The sequence below is a fragment of the Limulus polyphemus genome, unplaced genomic scaffold (assembly GCF_000517525.1).
Source record: "Limulus polyphemus unplaced genomic scaffold, Limulus_polyphemus-2.1.2 Scaffold106, whole genome shotgun sequence".
Classification (NCBI taxonomy): Eukaryota; Metazoa; Arthropoda; class Merostomata; order Xiphosura; family Limulidae; genus Limulus; species Limulus polyphemus.
This window is the reverse complement of record NW_013665716.1, coordinates 176,517-204,160: the sequence shown is the minus strand read 5'-3', so window position 1 is coordinate 204,160 and position 27,644 is coordinate 176,517. Positions and strand designations below refer to the sequence as shown.

Below are 27,644 nucleotides of genomic sequence, written 5' to 3'. Positions count from 1 at the left end.
ATATTTGCTTCATTAATATACCCGTTCTGGACCGTACTAACCCATACAACTTCATGGGTAAAGCATAAGATAGCTGCCCATCCCTGCCATTCCTTAGATTGAATAAATCAGGAGTAGTCTGCATTTCAAAATAGAGTTTTCCTGGTCACCCGTTGCACTGTCTCCAGTGTTGCTGTTCCTCTGAACTCTTCACCATGTTTTCTTTTTTCCTTCCAGTGGAGTCTGGGAGTCATTACCACTTTCCAGTTCTAAGCTACTGGGGTGGTGGACCATGGAGGCATACTCCTGAATGTGATAGTGATATACAATACAAACAATAATGAATCCAGTCAGTTGAGAGTAGGGCAGGGTGTTCTGCTGGTGTAGATGACAATATGTTCTCCAATTTGATGCTCCATCTCTGAATGGGTTTATCTGCAGGGATGTTGTAATTTTGGAGTGAGCCATCAAACTTGCAGTTCACCCCTTCGATTGGTATCCCTCATCCTACCCTCACATGGATGTTAGTTCCAGATGGCTGGGTTTTGGATTCAGAGCAAGACCAGTCAACATAGGTTCTCACACATGTATTACTGGTGTTTCTGTTCACTCACTCAATTAACCTCATGTTCATTACTAACGTGTTGTGGGTCATGGTGGATGAACATGCAGGTTGCTGCAGTTCCTGTCTGTTGCACAATATGGGGATATCTTTATTATTCTGATCGTTCAGATGTCACTTCCTTGTGGAGTGGGTTTTGGAGCAGTTGCCTTGCTGAGTACGGTCCATCATGTCCTAGCCACTCAACACCTTGGGGCACATCCTTTTTACTCTCACCAACATTACTGTCTGTGGAGATTTACTTCTCTGATGTTTCTTCAAAGGGATTGAGATTCTGATATAAGGTGGTTCGGATCCTTATCCAACCATTTTTCTCTCCCTTTTTGATGTGCTCCTACAATTTCCACCAATGTCTGTGAAACCTTTTTTCACACTGGCATAGAATATACCTGGTACAGAAGTGGTGCAATCTCCCATGTATGACCCTCTACTATGAGGATCTCCCCTTTTAGGGTATTCTTTGAATGCTTCTTTCTATCCCTTGCACCAGTCACTCCACCTATTCAATGTGGAGTTCTAGCCATATCTGTGAGCGGAGGTAATGTACCATATAGGAAGTTAGAATTTTTCTATACTGAAAATGTATTTCTGATAGGTACTTACCACCTCTCATGCTTCTCACTCTTCCTCCCCACTGAATACTGGTGCTTACATTTTCTGCCAAAACTCGTAGTGATAGTTTGTTAGAATCAGATAGAGGGAGTCACATGCGTTAGGAGGATGTGTGTGATACTCGTATTGATGGAGGGTTGTTGCATGATAATTTGCATGCAAGACACAGTTGAACCACAATCATTGTGAACATAGGAGTGCAAGGCTTGTGGCATGCAAAAAATTGCATATAGAGGGCAGCACTGAACGAGAATAGCTATATCTGTGAGATGAGGTAAGTACCTATTGGAAATACATTTTTAGTATAGGAAGATTATAGCTTTCATTCTATTACCAGGCTGTCTATATGATGTTAGCATAGGTGACCACGGTTGACATTATATGATATTAGCATAGGTGTCTGTGGTTGGCATCATGTGATGTTAGTGTAGACAACTGCATTTGACATCATATGATGTTAGTGCAGGCGGCTGTGATTGGCATCATATGATGCTAGTGTAGGTGACTGTGGTTGACATCGCATGATATTAACATAGGCGACTGTGGTTGACACCATATGATGCAAGCATTTTGTGCGCAACATTTTGAATGGCCCACTGCAAAAATTCACGATTCTTTGTGCATTGGATGGTAGACAGATTTACACAAGCCACAAATGAAGACATTATACTATCTGTTGGTTAATATGATAATATCTTCAGGTGCAACAATTTAAAATTAAATTACTTTTTTAATCTGAAACTTTTATACATGAAAATATATCATGTACACAACGTAACACAAAACTTTGTCATAAGCTGAAAATACAGCTAATATCATTCTTGTTTTTCTGTCCAAATTTTCACAAGACTACTAAAAATAAACATTACTTGATGATACTGGTTTTAAAGCAGAAAAGTAATAAACATAAACATAGTATTCTTAACTTTTATTAGGCATTATCCTTGTACATGGTCTTTAAAAATTTTTACTAGTATGATACGTAACGGGTACTGCATCCTAGTTAGAGTTGGTACAGTTGAGAAAAGAGCTCTAGGTACACCTATAGCAATATGCAAAACAAGAAAGTAATTACTTATGTCAATGTTACCTTTTACACTCCTAGGCTGGACTACTCACAGATAAAGGATTGAAACAAATCTGTAAACATCTTCTATGTAAATTATAATGGTTACCAAGTGAATAAAAAGTGTATTTCTCATTGTTTTAAAATAGTTGAAATTACAGATCTATTTGAATATGACTTTACCTAGTTTATACTTTTTTGCACAAATTTTAAGTTTGTGGTCCTTATGCCTCAAGTAGTGTCACACTGGTTATATATGTAGCATATACTAAGTAAGCAATGTCCATGATTTTAGGAAAACACATAGATTCAAAAATCAATTAAACTCTAAGATATCAAATAGCAATATACAGCCTTAGGCATAGCCTAGTGGTTAGGGTTGTTGCCTCATGGTGAAGGACTGTGGTGTAGTCTGATAGTTCTTGATTTCAAATATGATGGAATTCATTGTGGCATTGTGAAACTAATTTTTAGTTTTGAAGTCAAACAAAAGTAGTTGGATTCAAATGTGATGAAAGAGACAAAAACAAGAGGCTTCAAAATCCACCATTTTTTGGAAGTAAATTTTTATTGGTTATTTAGAGTTAACATTATCACCACTGAATGTCTTCTTTGAAATGTGAGTAGAATAATATAAGGATAAATAAAATGAATTTATGTAATATTAAAACTATTTTAATAGCAAGCTTTTGGTCCAACTGAAAATTGTCCTAAGGTTAGGACCAAGAACTCGCTTTTAAGGTAATTCTGATGTGGTGTAAATCTCCACTATGTGTCTTGAAATATAATTGTCATTTTCTTTGTTTTTCAATTTTTTTGCTACTTTAATTAATCACTAACCATAGGATCAACGAATAGCTAAACTTTAATCTGTTGGAGGAATTTTCTGAAAACTAATGAGTAAACTTTGAGAATGTGATCAAAGTTTTGACTTGTTATACAGCTTAGAATATCTAGTGTTTATGGATTGGTAAATATTAGTAAGATTTTCTGAGAATTAATTTTTTTAGGGGTGGGATGATGCAGCTAATTATCTTGGAAATTTAGAATATTTGGTTAAGTATTTAAATAGACTAGGATTAATCTGAAAAATCAAGTACAGTGTAGCCCCATTATAACGCGATCGTTGAAGTCCATAAAATGTCATCGTGAAACAAGCGGGGTCTGCTAAATCAGGGTTTTGTAAAGATACACTTAAAATATTAAAAGTTATTAGTATATAAACTATAACGAGGTTATGGTTACGAGGTTTGTCTCAGGGACCGAGCCCGTGTCGAAAGAGTTAATGACCCATCTAGTTATATCCGAATTCGCCTTAAATTGGGGTGTTTAAAATCGAGGTTTCATTGTATTAAAATACTCAAATGATCAATGTTGTATAATACACAGTACTGTTTATTATACAATGTTGATTGTTTGAGTATTTTAATATTTTAAATATTTACACAATTTCCTTGAATTTTAACCCATTATGAAAAATCAAGGTTCCATGCCAGTTGCTGTTGGTTCAATTTAAGATTTTGCCAGTTATTTTCCAAAGATATTGAAGGAGTGATAAGATCTTGTAATGTTTGAGTGTACTCGCTACATTTCTGTACTGCTGAGGGTCTTGCATTCCCACGGGTATTACTTTAATGCTGTACTTGTTGTGTTGAGCACTCACTTTCACTTCCACATAAAAGCTTTATCTATTTGTGTTTTATTTTTTCATATAATATAAGCAATTTATTTTGAATAAGAGTAAATATTAATAACAAATTTTGAAAGTAGCATAATGTTAATGTAAGTAATCTTAATTTCAGGTTACTGAGGCTGCTCAGGGGAATCTTAAAAGTGCTCAGAGCTCTGATCCCAATGAAAAGAGAGCAAATGTTATATATGCAGACACATTAACTTTGTTGTTTGAAAGTATTGCAAGAATAGTGGAAATCCATCAACCATTAGTAGAAACTTATTATGGTAAGTTTATTGAGTAGTGGTTAGTTATCAAACAGTTTCTTACATGAGAGTGACTGTTGAAAATTGAAGCAAACTAGAAATACCTTTTAAAGTTAGAACACAATTTATGGTTAAAACAGTGTGCATGATAGTTTGGTCAAATTGTGCATACTTTACTAGTATTTACTTTACCAGAGGAAACTTGTAATCATTGAGCTACTGCAAGTACTGTAATGTAATGAGTAATAAGACACTGAACTACAAACCCCTATCATAAAAATTTTCAGTTGAAATAACATTTATCATTGTTGTGGAGTTGCATTCTTATACCTTCCTATGATCAGAATTGTTTTACTAAGGTAATCTAATAATTTGATTTGAGTAGTTAAGAATGAGAAATGATTAGTTTTGTTCTTTAGATTTGAAGTATATAACACTAATTTCATGGAAATAGTGACTTTTTACTGTGTTCATGATACACTACTAAGTGTTATTTTTTCTTCTTTCAGGCTATGGCAGATTACTGAGTGTTATTTTTTCTTATTTCAGGCTGTGGAAGATTATTGAGTGTTATTTTTTTCTTATTTCAGGCTATGGCAAATTACTTGGTGTGTTATGTTTTCAGCACATGGCAGACTAGTAAATGTTATTTTTTTCCTTCTTTCAGGTCATGGCAGACTATTGAATGTTATTTTTTCCTTCTTTCAGGTCATGGCAGACTACTGAGTGTTATTGAGATCTTACAGAAAGAATGTGATCGGCAGGTTAAGAAAATATTGGATGACTTCAAATTAAACAGACGTTTTGCAAATAAGGTGAGGATTGCTTGAGTGGAATGACTGAAACCTAAAGCAGTGAAATGCAATAAAATGAATTTACTGTATAACTTTTACCTTTACTTTAGTGGGATTACTGTTGCAAGAATTTCTGATTCAGATGGTTCAAAGTGTGGGTTGACTAAATGTTGTGGATAAACATTAGTAGTTTAGAACATCATGTGTACTGTGGAAAGTTTGTGGGCAACATCTGGTAATTCTGGTGATCTCTATGCTTTCTGACAGAATTGACATCTTACAAGAAAATTGTTAAAGCTTGTTTTTTGTTGTTCTTGCATATATTTACTGTAATTCAATTCAACCAATCTTCTTTACTTCCTTCTCATACTTGTACTCAGGTTTTAAAAGTAAATTTGCAGTTGAATATATATATGAAAATTGAAAAGTGTATGAGTTACAATTGAAATCTAATCAGGAGCAAATATACTTTTATAACAGGCAGCAGTTGTGGCAAAATTGGTGGAAAATCCAAATGAAGGGGAAAAGTAGGTATCATTACTTGCTAATATTCTAGGTGGTTAAATGAGTCTTTTATAAAATACTTAAATATGACTTCTCAATATAGAACTGTTTACACTTTATTTTTATATAAAAGCACTATAACCTTACCCAACCCAAATAATAGTATGAAACTACATATTTTATTTACTACAAACAAAATCTTAAAAGGTTCATACCTAATTGTTTAATTTTCCAGCATATATTTGCATAATTTTGCTTTATTTGCACCTTCTGACATTAGTAGGTAATACATTAAGAATTGTCATGCTAAAATTTCCTAAAACATATAAAAAGACAGAATTAACTAAGTTGTAAGTTTGTGACTCTGTAGTATTATCTAAGTCCTGTGCTAGAAAGGTTGTTTCCTTTTCGTATCATGTTTAAGTTAAATACTGGAGTAGCATTACCAAATCATAAGTTTTATAGCTGATGTCACATCATTAGTTTTGTAGTTTGGAATTTGTATATGATTAATATTTGAAAATTGGTTTAACTATTTTCTAAGCTTAATGTGATTTTTTAAAAAGAAATTAATGGCCTGATTTTGTGAACTTGTTTTATATTATTATTACTATTATTAAGATATATGTCAAGCTGTGGCTTAACTTTCTTATTTATTTAATAAATGGTACAGGTATATTAATTATGTACTAGTCTTGTCCAAACCAGGAGTCCCTAGAGTAATTATCTTATTTATCTGATATATTTCCCAGTAGTTCTTGTTATCAGTCTTCCCTACATTAGCAGATTCTAGAACATCTTATTGGTTATTGCGAGTCCTGTCCATAAAAGTAAGCTCTAGAAAAATATTATTGTTCATCTCATGAATTGTAGGTCATATTTCTGACTTTTGTGTGTGTCATTATTGCACATTTTTAACAAAACTCTGAATAAATCTTTTAACCCTTTCTATTCACAAAGGTGAATTGAAGAATATAAAAAAAAATATTGAAATAAAAAAAAAAGATTCTTATGATTTCTTTCAAAAATCTAATTTTGTGCTTCTTCGTGGACATCCAGTTATCTGAGAGGTTATTGTAGAACATTTTCGTATCTGTGAAACAGAGAAATGTTCACTTTTTTAATCATAGGTAGAGTTTGACTTTTATATTTGGGGGACAAAAGGGTGAATAAGTCTATCTTTAATGATATACTGATTGTGAGTGTTATTTAAATCACAATGTAGACAGAATCAGATCTATCCCTCACATCAGGAATTTTGGGTGTGTAGAAAAATTTTGATAGATTATTTTTGTGTACTATGAAGTCAGGGTGTACTGTTTGTTAGGCAGCCCCCACCACCGTACAATTTCCACCAATGTTTTTAATCTATTTATTCTTAAATCTTATTTTTTCTTCCGTGTAGGTTAGATCCAAGGGAGTTAGATGTGCTTTTAACTGAAATGACTTTGATTAACACTCGAGCAGAGCTTTATATGCGTTTCATTCGGCGCCGTGTTTCAGTAAGAAAATTGCTCGTATTATTTTATCAGATTATCAATTTTTAAATTTATTTACAATTTTATATTTTGAAATGCAATATAACATTTGTAGGTTGGTCTTAAACTTCATATTCTTACTCGCATTTATCAACTAACAAAGAAAAAGCACATTTGAAACATTCATTCTCCGTGAGAGGGTTGTCTACTACGAAGAAATTTGAGTACTTGAGAAAACTTTAAATAAAAAGACTACAGCTGCTAAGAAACAACTTTGGAGCTGCAGAGTATTATTTCTATTCTTAAGTTCACTAGTTAGTGTGTCTTGTACTGAGACATATATTTTAATGTACCTTTTGTAGTGCAAGAAGTAATATTAGAAAAATCAAATTATATCTCATTAAAAGTTTCTGAAAAATCTTGCTTAAAAGTGTATTTGCGATAATACCTGTCTATATATATATTTATATGTGTGTAATATTTGTTTGTAATTCATGAATACTTTTTTAATTTTGGATTTAGATATCGTAATAATATACTACAAATTTGATATTCATCTAATAAATGCATATATATGTATATATATATAAAATAAGCATGTCAACTTGATGTCGTAACAGATAATGCCCGTGGTAATAGCACCCAAATGCGTTGGGGATATCCCATCTATCAGACAATATCCAAAAACTGATGATAAACTAGACAGCTATTATGGGAAGTCAATCAAGATTATGGAGCTGAGTGATTACACCCACAATGTCTCAGCTCCTGCCTTTCACTGTCTCCAGCAAGTTGTGGGAAGGCAGTTACCCTTAAAGCTTAGTTAATGCTTATTTTATATTAAGTTCATTATTGTTTTATGGTGTTGATTTTAATCACTTATTAACAATTAATGTAACTAATAAGTGCTATTTATTTATTTATGCATATATATGTTTGTTATAAGTTATCTTTATTACCAAACCACTAGAATGTTGTGATCATAAGCATGTTGATGGTTAGAAATTCAAAATAACTCTTTATATGAATTAATGTCATAAGCTTAATTGCTGAACTCTTTGTTTTGGAAATGTCTAGGGAGATATTGAAGTGGCATCTCAAGAAGAAGATGTAAAGCAAGGTATTAATTATTCCTATTTTCTTATAATACAAATCGTTTATATTTGAAATAATAATCTGGTAAAAATGTAGTGTTAAATTAGGTTTTGTTGATGTATTCTATAATCAAAAGAAGGAAGATATCTGAAAATCTTGAGAACTAGCTATGTTGTTATGATTTCTGTAGACTAAATATATTTTTATGTGTATAACAAATCAGTTTTCTGTAATACTTATTTTTAAGCTTAGAATGACTTTGGATAACCTCTGTATTTTTTTAATCACAAAATTCCTTTTTTTCAGAGCAACTGAAAAGGCTGTCTGTATTAATTAAAGATTGTGAGTTAAGTCGAGCCATGCAGGAGTTAGTTGGCATATACATTACAATGGAGAAGTACTTCATGTGTGAGTCTGTCAGTAAGGTATGTTTTAATTAATGTAGCTGGAGGTGCTGATCAAGAAATTAACTAGAAATAATTTAAAACATTGACTGAAAGAGTTAGTTGGCATATACATTACAATGGAGAAGTACTTCATGTGTGAGTCTGTCAGTAAGGTATGTTTTAATTAATGTAGCTGGAGGTGCTGATCAAGAAATTAACTAGAAATAATTGACTGAAAGAGTTAGTTGGAAAATAACGAGAGGATGTTAACCCAGAGTCTCTTGTATTTGCTCAAAATTCTGTTTATTTTTCATACGTTGTTTGTATGGAAACTTAGGCCTGAATTTTTTATTGAAAAGATGCAGACCAGAAACTGTTAACTTTAAGGGTTTGTAGTGAGGGTTTACTTTAATTTTTTATTTTGCCATATGTTTATAGAAATTGTTCAATTTATCCAAAAGTCAAGTATTACACTATGGATTCTGTTTGCTACGCTTCGGAAATTTTTACAAGAAACTTGTATTTTATAAATGACAAGATTTGATTTCAGCAGAGCATTCACTTCATTACACTGTACAGTATTTATGTTTGACAGATATTTATAATAACAAGTGTCCTCCCTTAAAAAAATAGTGAGGTATTATGTTTTTCTTTTATATGTTTGTGCTAATTAATGTGTTCATGAAAATGCTGTGCAGTTTTATTTATTCAGAAAATAAGTTTAATGCTGTCACTCATATGGTAAATCAAATATCTACGCATACAGCTTGATAAAAGCTTCAGTATTAGATTCAAAATTTTGTTTTAATAGTAATGGTTGAACTACTAATTAGAGGCTGAATAAAGAACTTACAGTTATAATGAAACTATTAGTAATAAAAATGTTCCTTTATAAACCACAACGGAATTATGTGTATTGTTCAATGTAGTCATAACCAAATATTGTAAAACAACACCACTATTGTGCCAGAAGATACACAAAAAACTATAACATGAATTTGTTTTTCACTCACAGGCTATCATTTTGGACAGAAAAGAAGAAAATCCACAAACCTCCAATATGGTAGATGATGTGTTTTTTATTTTAAAGAAATGTATCAGGTAAGATATTCACCTTTAAAAAAAACTAAAATTGGACATATGGGTAAAACTTGTATGATCTTTTAACTAATATTTGTGGGTCTGGACATGGGTTAAAGTCAGTGTCAGGTTGTGGTTTGGAGAGTCTGCAGTTTGAGGTGTGATGCTACAGATCATGCTCTGCACATTTAGCTGTAGACATATTATAAAAATAACAGTCAATCCTGTTTTTTGGTTCAAAGAGCCAGACAGAGAACTTGTGGTGGTGAGGACTGCTGATGGCTGCCTTCTCTCTTGCCAGCATCTCAAAATTAAAGATGGCTTGAATTTGTAATAGGAACTGTCAAGTGTTTAGATTGTCATGAGTTATGAAAGATTTGAGTTTCTAATACAGGACACAGTTAAGGAAAGTGTTTAAACTGTCATGAGTTATGATAAATTTGAGTTTATGATACAGTTAACCCTATTATGATTGGTGAGCATCTTTCAAGTGTCAACTGTACATCTACATATCAAATTTCAAAATTTAAGTAGAAATAATAATTCTAGCTATCTCAAATATAAAAATATTGTTAATATTTCAACTTTCATTTCTGTACAATTCTGAGGAGTTTTTCCTCCAAACAACACATTTATTGATTTATTTTAGAATATTTTTCTGCCCATCACAAAATATAAGATTTATATTCCTAATAAACTATCATCCCTTAAAAATATAATGATTCATTTGTTGTTTTTTTAACTTGATTTTCCTTCTGTTTTAGTGGTTTTATTTTTAGTATTTTATTGCCATGCATTTATGATGATACAATATGTGGTGTGAACAATTACTAATGACATTCAGTGCTGAAAAAAACTATCACCAGTGGATCAGTATAATTAGATAGAGTACATTAAAATCTATCTGTGTCAATATAAAGTAAAAAAAAAGTGGTTTAAACTGCAATCTGTAGTTTCTCAAGATATTGTCTCTCTGCTCATTTTTATAGGGTGAATAAAAGAATCTTATAGGCATTTTAGATTACATAGGAGCAAACCACAGATTTGGGAATATTATTCATAATTTATTTAGGAATTTTTTTTCATTCCTAAAAAATTTTTCATCTTCAGTGATATTTCTTTGAAAACTATAGAAATGTTCCTTTATAACAAGACATCCAGTAACCTTAGTTAGATTTAGTGAATATGTTAGATGACAGCAAAATATTCAAATTTTTAATCCCTTATTTATTGATTATTATTGTTAAGCTTATTATATTCAAACAATACATACAAATAAAATAGCATGTTATTTATTCTTAAGAAACTATATTTACATAGAAACATGTACATGTACATAATTTAAAGACAACAAGGGACTTGTTGGTCCATTTACGCCTTCCCATCCACTAAACTAAACTTTCAAATAAAAATAAAGCAGTCAAAGCCAGCCTTTATCTTTCACATATTTACAAGCTTTTCCTTAAGCTACCTTAAATTAACTGCATCCACCAGATCTGAAACAACCCATTCCAAAGGCCAATCATCCTGTTAGAAAAAGTAAAACTGTCTCATCTGAAAATCTCTCCTACTCTGCCAAAATTAATATTTGTATCCCCTAGTTCTATCATTCTCACCATTAAGTATGCAAAAGATGATGCTTTAACAATATCAATTCTCTTGATAATCGTGAACACCTCAGTCAGATCCCCTCTAATGCTTATTTTATGAAAAGAAAACAATTTCGGGGATTTTAACTTGTCCTCATATGACAAACTTTCCATCTCGGGTATCATCTTAGTAGCCCTCTTCTGAACTTTTTCCAACAATTCAATGTCCTTCATAAGTTAATGCACCCAATATAATTCTCCAAATGTGGCTTAACCAGTGATTTATACAATGAAATTATAACCTTTTTAGACTTGTATTCAATATTTTTATAAATAGAACCTGAAATTCTCTTTACCCAACTGCCACTAGCAACAACACACTGCTTGAATGGCTTAAGAAACTGATCAATCAAAACATCAAGCTCATTTTCTTCCATAACACTGTTAAGGTTATTCCCATCAAAATTATACTCATAATTCAAATTGTGAATTCCCACAAGAATTAAGATTAAAAGCCATCTACCATTTATTTGTCCAAGTAACCAAATCTAAATCCTTTTGTAAAGCAGCAGCATCTTCCTCACAGCCAGCAACATCCAAAACCTTATACCATCATCAAATTCATTGATCATTCCTTCATCTATGTCATTTATCTAAATCAAAAGGTGCAGAGGCCCTAACATGGAGTACTGAGGTATACCACTCATGACATTAATCAAGTTTGATTGAACTCTATTTACAGATTATGCAAATGAAATGTGACATTTTTCAGATGAATAAAAGTATTTTTAGTATTAAAATCAAAATCACTAATCACTTTGAATGTTGGATAGTCAACATTCTGAAAGCAAAAATTCATGAGCAAATCTTTAATTGAAAAATCATAATACTTAATTAAAAAACCTGATAGTTTGTGTATGAAAGTCTTGTAATGTGTACTGATAGTCTGAGAAAGTTTGTAATGATACATCTACATTACTAACAGTTATAGTATGACTAATCTCATGGTTACTTTGGTGGTTATGTAGTAGGTGTAATGCACATAGCTCTGTAGTCAAAGAGTTAAAACACATGTTCTAGTGGTTCTTGTACTACTAGCCTTGTTGAAGCTACAAAAATGAAACAGTGGCTGAAATAATTTTTTTGCTATTGTCTGGAGAGTAAAGGTAATTTATTCCTAACTTTATTATCAAAATAATTACTTTCATGTTGTATTTATAGCTAGAAGCTCATTTTTATTATAGAGAGGTAGATATGAGAAAGAAGCCTTAGAAAAATAAAAATATTCCATTAATTTTTGTTGTTTTTCTTCTGTTCAATGTTATAGTTAGGTGTAGCAAAATTCATTTTCCTATCTCTTTCATTATTATGTATTTAATACTTTAAAATAACTTATTAAAAATATGTACCCACTTTCAATTGATATTTAATTTGAAGTACATGCATATATTTGTGCTTGAAGTAGCAGCTTTAGAAACAAAGAAAGTTCTGTTTACATGAATCATTAGCTGTGACAGTAGTGAGTGCCAGCAACAAATGCAAGATATGTAATTAAGAGTGTAGGATAGTGTAACAGTTTTCAGTGGTTATTTTAAAGTTATATTAACTTCAGTTATTAGAAACTTTACTTTTAATACTAACAAACTGTTTATATTAAACTAACCAGTTGTTGTTTTTCTGTTTGTTACTTTTCACATTTGAACATATTGCTACTGAGTTTCAAAATTCATTGTTGTTGTTTTTGATGTTTGAACAAACCAGAACTGTCTGTTTGAAGATGAATTCTTATTGTTTTTGTCATTCAGAAAACCCACTACTGTCAAGACAAATCTTTATTTTTCTTCTACAAATAAACCAATATTGTGTGTTTCATGATAAATACTTGTCATTTTTCTCTTTCAAACAAACCACTAGTTTCCGTTTCAAGATCAGTCTCTCATGTCTTTCAAAATAATACATTACTGTCTGCTTCAAAACAAAACCTTGTTATTTTTTCTCCTTTAAACAAACCACTACTATCTGTTTCAATATCAGTCCCTGTTGTTTTTCTCTAAACAAATACTAGTGTCTGTTTAAAGATAAATTCTTGTTATTTTTTTTCAAACACAGTTATTTATTTTTTTTCTAGGAGATCATTATCAAGCTCAAGTGTAGACTGTGTTTGTGCCATGTTAAACCACACATGTTCTTTGTTGGAAGAAACATTCTTTGATGTGCTGAATGGGCGTATACGCCAAGGTTTTCCTTCTGGAGGTATAGACCTTGCCCAAACAATTAATGTCATACAGTCCAGTCTGCAACAAGGTCGCCTTCAGGCTTCAGATACTGAAAAAGCTCGTGCAGTATACCTGGTACGCATGAAAGAGACTTTAATTCTAATGAATTGTAACTTGTGTTACTAATTGTTAATCTTGACTTAAAAAATAATAATACTGAAGTAAGAGAAGTATTACATTATATAAGTTTATAGTTTCATCAAGTTGTATTCTTTGTATTGTTCAATGTGTTCTTATAAGTATAATGTTTTACTATATTTTGAACACAATTTTCAACAACAGTAAACAAATTCTGATATGTAATTATAGAAAAATAATTGTACAGAAGATTAAGCTGTTCATTATATTTGTATGTTTAGTTCAGTATTTCATGTAATTATTAGGAGTCTAATCATGTCAGTTCATGTATGACCAATCAGACAAAATTCAACAAAACTAAGTCTTTATCTTTAAATAAAAAAAATCGAAATATATTACAATGAAAAGAAATAATTATATTTATGTCAGAATAGGGTGTGGACAATCTTGATACGACTTTAAACTGCTTTGAGGGAGTTCCTGCTATCTGTGAATGGTGTTAATATAATTAAGCTCTGATAATGTGCAGTAAAACGTTATATAAGTACTGTAGATATGTGGAGCTAATTATAGCTTGTTTCTATTAATTTCTTGTTTAACCTCAAAAAAGGAGTTAAGTACATATCCTATGGCATGGAGTTACAGTTTTGAAAAGTTTTTTTTTCATTAAGTAGTATACACTGAAATATTTGTATATATAGTGAGTAAATAAGATAAAAGGTCTCATTACTCTCCAGGAGGTGCGATTATTTCAGAATTAACTTTTGACATTTTTGAAAAAAATCATTGAACAGCTCTTAAGGGCCTTGGTATTATAATGGATTATGAAACTGTTTTAGAACTGCAGTTATAGGAATATTATATTATATAAGATAACTAGTTAATTAATTTCAGAAATGCTAGGTGTTGTTTTTTTTTTCAAAAGTATTTTTTGTTAAGGGTATTTTAGGAAACCAATTTTTTATTCAATGGGATGTTGCTGAAGCTAATTGTTGTAAGATCATTTTTTCCCTAATTATGTAGTTCCAACAGTGCTGATGCTGACGTTATTTATCATATTTCTAGAAAACACTGGATAATGCAGAAATGGCATGCGAATACATACGAATGCTAAGAAGGAAACTTGAGGTATACTTTCTATGTTTTCATTTCATGTGAATGCATCTTTACATGTATGTATTCAAAACAAAGTTACTGTTGTAGTTGTGGATAATACCATTCACTGCTTATTTAGTGTTCAAATACTGTATAGAAGTTACACTTCTTTTTTAGACTACCCTCTTAAGATTAAACATAATATTTTCTTGAGCTGTTTATTGTTTTAAATGATCGCACATCCATTTTAATTGTCATAGTTTTAACTGTTTATTGGGTAGGTTATTTCCAGTTGCATATGTATAGCTGCAGTAGAGTTCTAATGTTACATGATTATTGCTATAATTTGTTACAAACTAAAAGTCTGTGTATAAGATGATCAGTTTACATACCACATAAACACAATGAATTTTCATTGATAGAGATACAATTGCACCATATTTAAATAACCTATCTAAATTTGTACGTATGATGAATAACTTTACAAATTAATGTAATTACAATTACCTTGGATTTTTTTGTTAATGTTGGTTTGTAATATCATCAGCTGTAGATGTAGTTTTGCTGTGGTTTAAACTAAAAAGTTTAAAAATTTTAGAACACTCGAGTGTCTTGTGGTCATAAAATGTGAAAGAGAATATGGTATTCTTTTTACATATTTAAACTGTCTTTCCTTCTCACCCGTGTAAAAGTTCACACTATCAACCATGTAGAAACTTATTTCTTATTATAAGTCTTCATGACTTGGAAAGATTAAAGTGGTGTCTTTTTGGGAAGGAGAAAACATGTTTATCATTAAATCAAAAATCATACCTGTAATAAGTTTATTAATCCATGTTGTTGAGATGGATCTTTCTGTCAAGAACAACTTAATTATAGCTGCAAATAGATTTCATTTTTTAAAAAAGCATACTTATCAGTAAGTATTGTTCTTGATCTTATAATAAAGAAGGAACTTTCAAGAACAAATAAGATACAATAATAATGAAACTTAAATTATTAAAGAATTCAGTATCTTCTCACCATAGGGACCACAAACATTATAAAACTGTAATATAAAGCAACTGTATGGTGCAGGACAACCACAATAAATTATCAAACAGTTGCTGTACCAGTTCAAATTAATCTAAAATTCTGTAGTTAACAAATAGTCAAAGTAAAGTATATTGTAAACACAATAACATCATTATCCAAAAATTACAAATGTATTATTACTTGCATGTTTGACAAAGTGCATTGTAGTTAAGAATATGAAGGACAAAAATTTTGGGAAGAGTAAATAGGGTAATTGTTGATTTGTATTTTTACTTTTAGCTTCTTTTAAGTGAGATTTGTGAATTGTTGTAAACATCATTAAATTTGATGCCCATAAAATCACCTAATGAATATTGGCTTTTTATTTTTTTAATTTTTTGTAAGAATATACAGTCAGAAACAACATGTTTTTGACCACATGAGCTAGTACTACATTTATATATCTGTTTTCTCTATTTTTAATAATTGTACAAAGTTTTGGAACAATTGACTATCCAGACTTTACAAAATATGTTCTTTACAGGAAAAATAAAAAGACTGTATAGCATCATTCAATAATAACATTAACACAAGTGCAGTAAAAACAAGATAGCTGAGTTATCTTGTTTTTGAAGATTGATCAATAGTTAATTCCAAGACTTTTTCAACAGGAGGAAGCCAGCAAAAGCTTTCCAAACTCAACAGAACAAGAAAAGGCAAAATTAGAGGTGTGATTCAAACCTAGAAATAAGATATTTTATATAAATGAAAATCTTTTGCAATCTTAAAGCTAAGTTCCCGATCTGACTGGGTGGTAAAAAATAGGTTATAGTATTCTAAATATAAATTCTAATTAATTCAACAAGTCAATTTTGAAAGATACCAATTGCAAAGGTTACCTAAAATGTTTTGTAGAAATGACTGATTAGTTTGAGAGGCCCATTTTGACAGGAAACAGATGTCAGGTAGTACAAAAAAAAAGTCTCAATATTAAAATAAATAATGGGCATAAATTATTTAATAGGTATTACCTTAAGTATTTTGCATATCATGTCCTAATGGTGCTTTGTTTACAACAGCAAAAAACTGACCAGATTGCATAATGCATGTTTAAAAATCACTATCTATATCCCATTGTATTAGTTGTTTGTATTATTTTTTAATATTTGTTATTGGGATGCCTTTAGCATTTTATTATTTAACATATCAGTAAATAAATATTTCCAGAAATTAACATGGATAGATAAAGATATCTGCTGGTTGTATAAAGTGTTCTATTTATTATCAATAAACTCTTGTGTTGTAGAGTAACGGAGACATAATATAAGCATTGTCCTTTTGCAGAGTGGTATTTCAGACTTAAGTTCTGTAACTACCAAGTTCCAGCTGATTCTTAACACTGGAATGACTGAACTGTGTGAAAAAGCAGTCACTCCTTGCATTGAAACATGGGTGGAGAAATTTAAATCAACAAATCATGAGGTTTCTGAGGTGAGACAGCTGTCTTGAATATAAGCTTTTCAAAGTTTGCATAACTAGCTGAAAACATGGTGTGAAAATTAATCATCTTCAGCTTTGCTCTTTTAATTTTATTTAATGTTTCTAGATTAACTGTCTTGTATTTTTTAATAAATTGAGATATGTTTACTTTTTTTTTACTCGGATAATCTTGTAATCTTGGCATTCAATCTTGTTACTGAAATAAACTATTTTATTTTTTTTATGGAATAGTGGTGAGGAGTAGAATTATCAGTTATCATGTTTAACACTGGCATAAAGTATTTAATATTTTATTGTTTTTATGAAACTTATTACTTTTAGCAATAATTAAACTTTTTCTTTGAATATAATATTGTGTTGGAGGTAAATTTTTCGTATTTTACTGTGGTTGTCATATTAACTTTTTCATCTTGTAGTTTGGACATATTCTCTTAATTTATGCATTAAAATAATTATATCAAACTTTGCATTAGATTGTGCATTTTTATTTCAAAAAAGTAACAATGTTAAGTTTTGTTACTTACAATGTGAGATTTATTCCTAAAATTCTAAGCTTTTAGTTTGTTTGATTAATTTTCTTGAATTTTATCATTTGTTATTTTACATGACCATCATGTCATGAAGGTTGTAGTTTAGGAATTGAACTTGAACTGTTTTAATACAAGTATTCCATTAAATTTCCTAGTGTCAGTATTCCATTTTTAATTCTTGGTGTTATGATACTCCCATGTCTTCTGTCTTTAACAGCCAGTTGAAGAAATTGTCTTTCATAACTATGCCTCTGTTTAATAGTCACTCATTATCTAACTCTTTTGAAAGTTGAAGAGATTATTGTTGTTTGTTACCCATTGTCTTGTAAACTAACTAGCATATTACTTTATATTTTTTGGGCTGAGCACCACATAGCATTTAGCATGCCATGCTGTGGAGCTGAGGTTCTGTGGCTCATGTCCCATTACTGCCAAAAGTCTTTGGGAGTGTGAATACACTGTGGGAGTGACAATCAAATTCTACTGTTCGGTCTGACAAGAGTAATTCAAGAGTTTGCAGTTGGTGGTATTAACTTTCTGCCTTTCCTCTAGTCTGTCACTTCAAAATTTGGATTGGCTGGTGCAGATACTTCTCTTGTAGCTACTCATAAAATACAACATAACAAACAAACAGGCTATATCTTTGCATTTCTTGAGTTCAGAAAAATCTCTTGACACATTACCTGTTGATCTATCTTATGCATGCTAACAAATTAGATGTTCTCTTTGCTTGTATGTGTGTTTAGAGGTCCTAATTGAATGGTTAGTTAATGTAACTTTTATTGATTTGAGCCAGTCCAGTATTTACTACTGAGGTGAAAGTTTTTTTATTTTTTTTACACAAATTTCAAACATTGAATATTCATTTAATGTTATGTATCTCTGAATTTGTTACTGAGATTATATTTTTAATCTTCCTGCTCATTAATTGCTTTTTATCTTTTTAAAAACAAGATTAGAAAACATAACTCATATATTTAAACTCTACTTTTCTTCTTCTTATACTTAACTAGATGAAAAATATTTAACCACAAAAGAAGGTAATGATTTTTTCTTATTAATCTTATATAATTTTGTCCTCATAATTTTATATTAGTTTAACAAATGAAATAACCAGAAACATTATGTTTCTGCTGTGGACTTCACTTTCTTATTGAACATTATCTCCCCCCCCCCCTAATTTTAATTGTAGATTTTTCTGCACCAATATATTCCTACATTTTGAAATTTTTAGGAAAAGTTCTCTCAGTATGAAGCAAATGATGGATTAAGAAGCTTTATTCAAGATTTTATTATGAAGATTGATGAAACTCTTAATTCTTTTAAAGTAAGTATTTCTATCCTTGAGAGTATAGATCTAGGTAAAGTGGCTGAGTATTAAACTCTATTCCCTAGTAGGTCAGCTGTAACTTCAGAAACGTACAACATTAAATTTCCCAGTACAGTTTGCCACACTGGAGAATGCAGATATCCCATTGTGTAGATTACACTAAAACAAGCAATTTATATACTATTGTAAATTTGACAAAAGATCTTTTTCCGTACATTTGATGTTAGCCAAATCTTTTAATTACTAAAGAGTACCTGAACTAGTGCACATTTCAAGAGATTTTTATACAATGTTTTAAAAGAACTGTTCACTTTAAAATTTGTATCTAACACTTAACTATTAAAATGGGTAAGCTTAGGCACTAAAATCTAAACATTGTCCACTTCAAACATCTATAGAACAGCTATTCATACACAACTCATACAATCTCAAGTTTAATGTTATCAGGTCAGTGATATCAAAGAAAAGATGACTTGTGGTAATGTAAAATGATCATGCTATCTGTGTTATCAGGACAGTGATATCAAAGTAAAAATGACTTGTGGTAATGTAAAATGATCATGCTTTCTGTGTTATCAGGATGTTGGTATCAAAGTAAAGATGACTTGTGGTAATGTAAAATGATCATGCTCTCTGTGTTATCAGGACAGTGATATCAAAGTAAAAATGACTTTGGTAATGTAAAATGATCATGCTTTCTGTGTTATCAGGATGTTGATATCAAAGTAAAGATGACTTGTGGTATAGTAGTAAGACAATAAAAAATTAAAATGGTGTATGTATCTGTGTATTTATATAGCATGTAAAACAGGAAATGTGAATTCACCTTGAGTTTTATAAATAAGTTAGAAGGAAGATGTATTTGTTTTACTAATATATTAAGGTTGATTAGTATTAAATAGTAAAAATAATACACAGGTGGATCCTTTAAACAGAACAAATGACTAATTTCATATTTCATCTTTAGGTCAGTTTATCATCCAGTAATTATGATGTTTTGGTAAGTCTTCTTGCAACTGAATTGACAAAACAACTAGAAAAAGCTGTTCTGGAGTGTAAATTTAATAGAGTAAGTATGATGTTTAATCTACTGACAAGTAATCTTGCAAAACGGAGGTGACAAAGAAAAACTCGTATAATTCGGCAAAACACATATGGTACCGATGCTAGTCTAAAGGTCAGAGCCCTGAACTGCAGCACCTGACCATTGCACACAAAATGCATAAAGTGGTGGGACACCACCACTATGGAAATATGCAGACAGGAGTAAGCAATATCTAGCTTGGACATTCACAATCCTAGTAATAAAATGCTGACACAGAGTGAGGAATGACTAACATGTGAACCTTGGATGATTTAGGAAATTGATATAGACGAGAAAGATCGAGGACTGTATTCCAAACTCCTATCTTCTTGGGCCCAGCAGACAGACTGGAATAAAACCCTGAAAGAACTGGTACAACTCTCTCCCTGACCCCAAACCAACAAAACTGAGGGCCTGCAGAAGACAGAAACACCACAGGTTGGGTGGATAATGGTGGTGAAGATGTGAACTGAATGACTAATCCTGACTTAAAGACCTGTAGTGTCCATGGATCTGTGGTTAAGTGGTGTAGTTTGGATTATATGATTTTAAAACATTTCTTTTAGGTTTTCTTAGAAACAAAAAACTGCATAAGTAACAGGTGAACATCTAGACCTCAAATGACTCTACTTCTGCACTTACCAATTCAGAAATACTACAAAAATACATCTTCAAACCCTGTGCAAACACCATTCCATGTATGACTGGTTACTGCTGGCACCATCTCATCAATTGGCAGAATGTCACATCCAGATTCTACTTTTGGAAACAACCAAAGCAACCTTCATTATCAACACAATATATCATCAGTTTGGGTATTTTTTTCCTCGCGTATCTCAGTCAGGCTCAGCTAACTCCAATTTGCTCCAAGCTACGGAACAGGAAGTCCAACTCTTTCTCACCTCTCCTTCTCCCACTGACCAGATGGTTGTTTCTCTTTTGGGAATGTGGGCTTCACTTGAATCCCTCATTTTTTTAGGATGAGCTCACAAGAGATCCCTTCATTGGTCTTTATGCAACCAATGGATTCCCCAGTTTCCTTATTCAGGATCATTCTCTTCGATCTCGAGGGGTTGTAAGATTGGAACAATACTAAGATATAGGTTCCTCTACCACCAGCTCGTCCAGAGATCCATCTCTTCATGGATGCCTTGCTTCAGGGATGGAGTGCATATCTCAACAGTCTGGCATTCCAGGGTCTATGCATGGACATTGAAGCTTCCCTACACAATGTTTTAGACCTTCTTGCTGTTCGAAAGGTGATGCCTCATGGTCTGGGCTTATTAAGGGAAAAATCGTCAGACTTCACTCCTACAATTCTATGGTGGTGTCTTGCATTTCCCTTTGAGGGGGCACTTGGTCCAGGGTACTTTGTTTTTAAACCATGGATTGTCTATCTTGGGACCACTACTATCATATCACCCTACTAGCTTGTAGATCAATTTTCTCGACCTAAACAGATTCTTCCGACAGAATAGATGCTGCATCACGAGGTTTTTCTATTGGATAGGCTCTCATTTTGAAACACTGGTGAGTGGTGGGTTGGCCACTCATTGGAACACCAAACTACTGGCAATTTGGTCTATGATACCTCATCTTTGAGCTTTGACAATAGATGCATCCCATCAGGATGAGATAGGATTGCAACTCTAAGCCTTTCAACTGATTTATATGGTACCCAAGTTACTAGCTAAGATTCATTCCAACCCATTGTTGGGTCCTGTTGATAGCACCAGATTGGCAGCTAAACCCTGGTTTGTGCTTCTGTGCCCACCTCTTCCACTTCCTCTTTGGCCATTTCTGCAGAGGCAACTATGATCTGACATCATACACCCAGCTATCCAGAAGCTCAAACTTGAAGGTATAGATGTTATGCAGTCCTTCGTATGGTGTCAGGGTGTAATTTCTAAGGTTGCTATGTATCTGTCTTGTTCAGTCTTTGCTTAGTCCCATGATGGACTTTTATCAATGGAAATGGTACACATATTGGCAATGGTGTATTGAGAGGAGGTTGAGCCCACTTCGATCAGAAGTGCCAACCATAACTCATTTTTTGATCTGGCTCTGGAAAGGGTTTTTGCATCTTCCACAATCGTCCTGTGTAAGGCAGTCTTATCGACTACCTTTTGATACTCGAGACAAAAAATTCTTTGAGTCCCCGTTTCAGTTACCCAACTGGTATATTAAGGTGGCATTACGTGACCTTTCTCAACACCCATTTGAGCCTTAGCCTCATGTGCCATGTATCAGCTTTCCCTAAAGATTTATATTTCATTGCTGCTGACCTACAGACATCACTGGCTGGAGTGGTTTGTGTTGATTGTGCACAGAATGCTTTACCATTTTCCCTATGTCCTCAGACTAGTTCTTCTTCTCTAAGACACTGACAGCTAGGGAAGGGGATAAATCCTTTTCACCGATTCATCTGATCACTATTTCTCACTTCTATGACCAATCAGATCTCGATCATTTTTGTTATATCCAGTGACGGTCTTGATGTGTTATGTTACCTGCACTAGTGCCTTTAGATATGTTAGACAATGACTTTATTCATTGGGATCATTCAGTTTCCCAGGATTTATCTCTGGTTATATTGATGAGGTAGGTATGAAATTGATCCGTATCGCTTGTTCTGGGCTCTTTTTGAAGGTGAAGAGACTTCTGCGAGTCACATCTCATCAGATTTGTCACAATTCTATTACCTTAGCAACCCGGTTGAATTGCCCACTAGAGGACATTGTGCAGGCTGGTATGTAGACTCGCCCAATACTCTTATCTTCCATTATTTGCATGATCTGGCAGTATCGTCATCTGAGGGTTTTCGACTAGTCCCTATAGCTGTATTAACCACATCCTCTAGATTATATAGTATGGTGTGTATTTTCATTGCTACTCTTGTCTCTTCTTTACCTTTCAGGGTCCCTAACCTCATTTTTCACAGGATCCCACTCTGTAGCGAGTGTTGCCCAGACAGGTGTGCTTTTATCAAACCAATTCTGCACCAGCAACCACTAATTCAGTATACTTTATACAGGTTGCAACAGACTCTGTAGAAATGAGGTGTTTTATAAGACCACCTAGAGGATGACCAGGTGGTATTACTGTACTATGCTGGATCACCACTCATGGACTATCATGAGTAAAGCATAATGAGATCCTGCTCGCCCCTGCCAATCATTGGATTGAATAAAGCGGGATTGGTTTGCTTTTAAAAATTTAGGGAAATTGATTCACCTATGGCATTATTTCCAGAGCACTGTTCCTCAGGACTCCCCAATGGGCATTACACCCCAGATTCTACTAGTGGGTCCTTACCACACCCAGTTTCCAGAGTGTTTGAGTGAATAACAAATAATAATATAGAACTCAGCTTATAAATAAAGCGTTAGCTTTCTTTTTCTTTTCTAGAATCACATTGTAAGTGTTTTGTACTGTTTATATTTTAATATCTGAGATTCTGTCTAGAAGTGTCTCTTTTTAACTTTTAGATTTATATCACTTAATGATCATTTCATTCCAAATCTATATCCTAATTCTAAGTCAAACTTTTTTTCATAATTTCTTAGCTTGGAGGTCTTCAGTTTGATAAAGAGCTGAGAGCATTGGTAACATATTTAACCTCCATAACTACGTGGACCATTCGAGACAAGTTTGCTCGTCTAACTCAGATAGCTACGATTCTAAACCTGGAGAGGGTATGACTAATTTCCAGTTTTATTTTTTGAAAGAACCTTTATAGTGTCAATTATGATAACATTAGCAGCAGCTAAATAAACAGAAATAAAATCAAACTGTGTAACAGTTAGGTATACTGTATGAAGAATATTACACTTTACATAGAGCCCTTTGGTTTATCTAAACTGACATGTAAAAGAAAAAAGATTTTGCTTAGTGGAACATGTTACATTTCATATAAGTATTAAAAAAGAGAGATAAATGTAGGGAATTTATTTTCAAAAAAAGTAGCCACTACTTGTGGCTGTGAAAATTGTTAATCTTTAGACTCTTTATAATATTGGCAGCTTACTGTTAATATTGAGTAGGAGACTGTGATACTTTAACCCCACCCCAAAAATACAGAATGGTAAAACAGGTACTTACTGTAAGTATCTCAATTTATTTATAAGTGAATTTGAGTAGTCAGTCCATCAGAGCTGCAAAAATGTTGGTTATGTCATCATTGTTCAAACTGAAAAGATGAAATAACCACCAAATCAAGATAAAATGTCATAATTCTTAACCAAGTCACTGCATATTATTTAATGAAATTAACTTTTAATTGTTGCTATCCTTAAAAACAATGAATAATCACATAGTCATTAAATTTGTACTAGTCACTGATCACTGTGACCTTGTGTGCTCCTCATGTTTGCAAACTTTTCTTAGAATGATTTTCATTGGTTGTTTTAAAAACCTAAATTCTCATTGGCTACATTATCTGTGTGCCTGGCTTTGAAATATTTGTTAAACTTTGTAAGAAGGCTCAGCTGCTTTCAATGTTTCTATTGCAGCATAGAGAAATTATACAGATAAATAAATAACCGAGCCAAAAGATGTGACCTTGTTGAATGGCATAGAGCAGGACAAGAAGATCTTTGAGTATGTTGCTACAAAATTTGCAACTTTTTGAGAATTTTACACCCAAAACAAAGAAAATATGGATATTAATATACAAAACAAAGAAATATTTTTTGTTCTAAATCTTTGAGGAGGTATGGCCTCCTTTTCCTCTGACAAGTGGCCACTGTTTCATAAATACTTCTTTCTGTATTAATATGAAAAGTAGTCAGGCCATGGCAAAAATTGGTAATGGAGTTAGAATTGTGCAAATATTCTCCAAAATTTGCACACATGATAGTTTGGAATGATTTTAAAGTATCCTAGGTGCTTTTTTTTTCATGTTTCTTTAACTTTTTTGTTATAAAATCATCAAACAGTAGTTGCACATGATTGAAAATGTTATTCTGAAGTGTTAGTGTACACCCTATGTAAGTAGATATTTTTAACTAAATATTTTTTACAACATTGTTTTTATCAGGTAAACGAAATTCTAGATATATGGGGATCCGACCCTGGAAGTTTAACATGGAGGTTGACTCCGACTGAAGTACGAACTGCCTTAAAACTGAGGTAAGTAATAAAATTTCAGTTCCAGATTCGTTGTTCTGAATATGAGTTGTTAACAAGATTTTATGTCAGTGTTTTTAATGGTCTTTGGTAAATTACAAACTTCAAGTCAAATGTGAATATGTAACTTACAAGTCAAAGTTGAATATGAACTTAGGTAAGCTACCAAACACTCAAGCCAAACATAAGTATGAACTTAGGAAAAGTTACTAAACCGTAAAGTTAAGTAATTTGAGTAAGTAAGGATCTGTCTCATTGGTCTTTTATACCTCACCATAAATCATTTCTATTTACATAAAGTGATATTTACTACTCTCTATCAATGAAAGTAAAATCAAGTTTATAAACTTTAGTCAATTTCAACTCTAAATTGTTTTAGCTAAGCTGGTGTGAATATTTTTGCTTTGAAACAACTTGTTTTCATCTTATATTCTATTTAATATCAACATTTGCCAACTGTTTAACTTTGAAATTTAATGTATGTTTCATTCCACATATTCCTGCCAACAGAAGTATTTATCCATAGGTATGACTGTAATGTTTTTCACAGTACCTCTAATACAAAGGTTCATGATTTCACTTTTACCACAAGTACTTCTAATATCAAGGTTCATGACAGAAACATGGCTATCATAGTTTCATGACATAAGTACATCTGATGTCAAGGTTCATGAGAACTTTGATATTAGAGGTACTATAGGGAAAATGACAGTCATGAATGTTGACATTAGAATGCTGAAGAGTGGAGAATAATGTTGTTTTAGCCAAACACAAAAGTAAATATGACAATAATAGTTGTAATTGCATAATTACCTCATGAGAAATACCAAATGTAAATTAACCAACCAGTGCTAAACATATCATCCAAGAAAGATGCCAATTATGTTCTAAGGCATTAATGATAATTGTACTGTGAATAATGATGATTAAAATATATTGTTACTCTTAAGAAATGTAATAATTACATTATTCATCAAAAGTGTATATGTATATAATATTAGTTAAAGACTAAGAAGTTCCAGTATACAAATAAGTTTTCTTTACAAAAACTTTATAATTTACAAAATTAACTTTGTTTTCTTTCCATTTAGAGTTGACTTCAAGAAAGAAGACATCAAGAAGTTAAAACTGTGATTTGTACTTTTATACTGTTTTTCACAGCTGTTGAAGGGATAGAAATGTGCAAACCTTACATACATAACACAACATTCCTGGAGTCCACAGAACTGCCATTCGTATTAGATGTGAGTGCACTGGTGTCAGTTGTAGCAGGTCAATTATTATTATAATATTACAACTTTGTGAGTCATTAAATGCGTGTTCATAGATGATATTTTCCTCTTACCCTATTAAATACACTTAAACAAGTGTGTATAGCTTAAAAAGTATCACATTAATGAGCATTTTAAGGATTTATTTTGTTATATATGACTATTGTACTCTTGAAATTTTTTTGTCTAATACTGCATATCCAGTGAGATACCGTATTGCCTCTAATTAACACCCCCAGGGGTGTTGTAAACTGCAGGGGGGGGGTGCTAATTGCAGTATTTGTGCAGTTTCAGATTCTGTTTTTCATACGTGTTTTTTTATTTCAAGCTAATAACTGTGTGTGTGTGTGTTTGTTCTTTTTTTTTCAAATCAAAATTACAGTAGTAAAAGTAGATTCTATGTTGGATTACTATTGCTATAACACAACATGAGCTTTATAAAAATACTGGGGGGAGGGGCAATAATTAGAGGCAATACAGTAGATTTATTTTGTCAATGATTTATTAGGTACTGATTGTAGCAGGGCCTCCTTCTGGTGTATGAACTGATATGAAGTTTATTAACTGAATGAGTATGAACCAGAAAATGGTAATCTGTTCATTGTTTCCAAAAAGTGTTGTAAACAGTGTCTATTTATTTGTTAGAGATAAAAGTGGGTATTAGGAATACTCCTTGTTATTGGAAGCACCCATACTTCACTCATACACTACCAGTTATTTAACTAAGGTAGCAAATGTTACCTGTATGGTAATAGAAAGTCTATATCTGATTCTTAAAGTATGTAATATTAAAGTTGTTTTGTTTTGTTTTTCCTTCCAGGAATAAAAAAAATATATAATATGATACCAAATGATCTGTAAGTTTTGTATGCATGGAAAGTCATTTTGTTCCATACAGACAGATTATTTAAACTATTTTACCATTATATACCATGTTGGAAAACATATTGCAGATTTAAAACTAAATATATATTTTTTGGAACGTAATGTCTGTTACTGGATAGCTTCTGTGTCTTTATAAAGACATAAGATGTTAATAAGTTAAATATTACAGCTGGCTTAAATGTTTACACAGTTGTTTATTTAAAACGTCAAGTTATGGAATAGCAATTAGTAGAAGTCATCATAGTTTGCTGTGATATGTAATTTGTAGCTTGACAAGAAAATAGAGAGAGCTCTACTGTCTTTGCAAAGAT

The 27,644-nt window shown here is 32.0% G+C and overlaps 1 protein-coding gene across 1 annotated transcript in view; it reads left to right on the top strand.

The window, feature by feature from the left end:
- Positions 1–27,638, top strand: part of LOC106470610 (conserved oligomeric Golgi complex subunit 4-like) — a 36,272-nt gene extending 8,634 nt beyond the window's left edge. Inside the window, exons 7-22 of the mRNA XM_013931177.2 lie at positions 4,082–4,238; positions 4,926–5,032; positions 5,492–5,538; positions 6,921–7,017; positions 8,071–8,113; positions 8,395–8,513; positions 9,490–9,575; positions 13,272–13,494; positions 14,563–14,625; positions 16,278–16,334; positions 16,951–17,097; positions 18,871–18,963; positions 19,934–20,035; positions 23,617–23,745; positions 25,089–25,180; positions 26,269–27,638. Of these exons, the coding sequence (XP_013786631.1) occupies positions 4,082–4,238; positions 4,926–5,032; positions 5,492–5,538; positions 6,921–7,017; positions 8,071–8,113; positions 8,395–8,513; positions 9,490–9,575; positions 13,272–13,494; positions 14,563–14,625; positions 16,278–16,334; positions 16,951–17,097; positions 18,871–18,963; positions 19,934–20,035; positions 23,617–23,745; positions 25,089–25,180; positions 26,269–26,311 (1,605 nt within the window). The 3' untranslated portion in view covers positions 26,312–27,638. The remainder of the gene's footprint in view (positions 1–4,081; positions 4,239–4,925; positions 5,033–5,491; positions 5,539–6,920; positions 7,018–8,070; positions 8,114–8,394; positions 8,514–9,489; positions 9,576–13,271; positions 13,495–14,562; positions 14,626–16,277; positions 16,335–16,950; positions 17,098–18,870; positions 18,964–19,933; positions 20,036–23,616; positions 23,746–25,088; positions 25,181–26,268) is intronic.
- Positions 27,639–27,644: the final 6 nt, after the last annotated feature.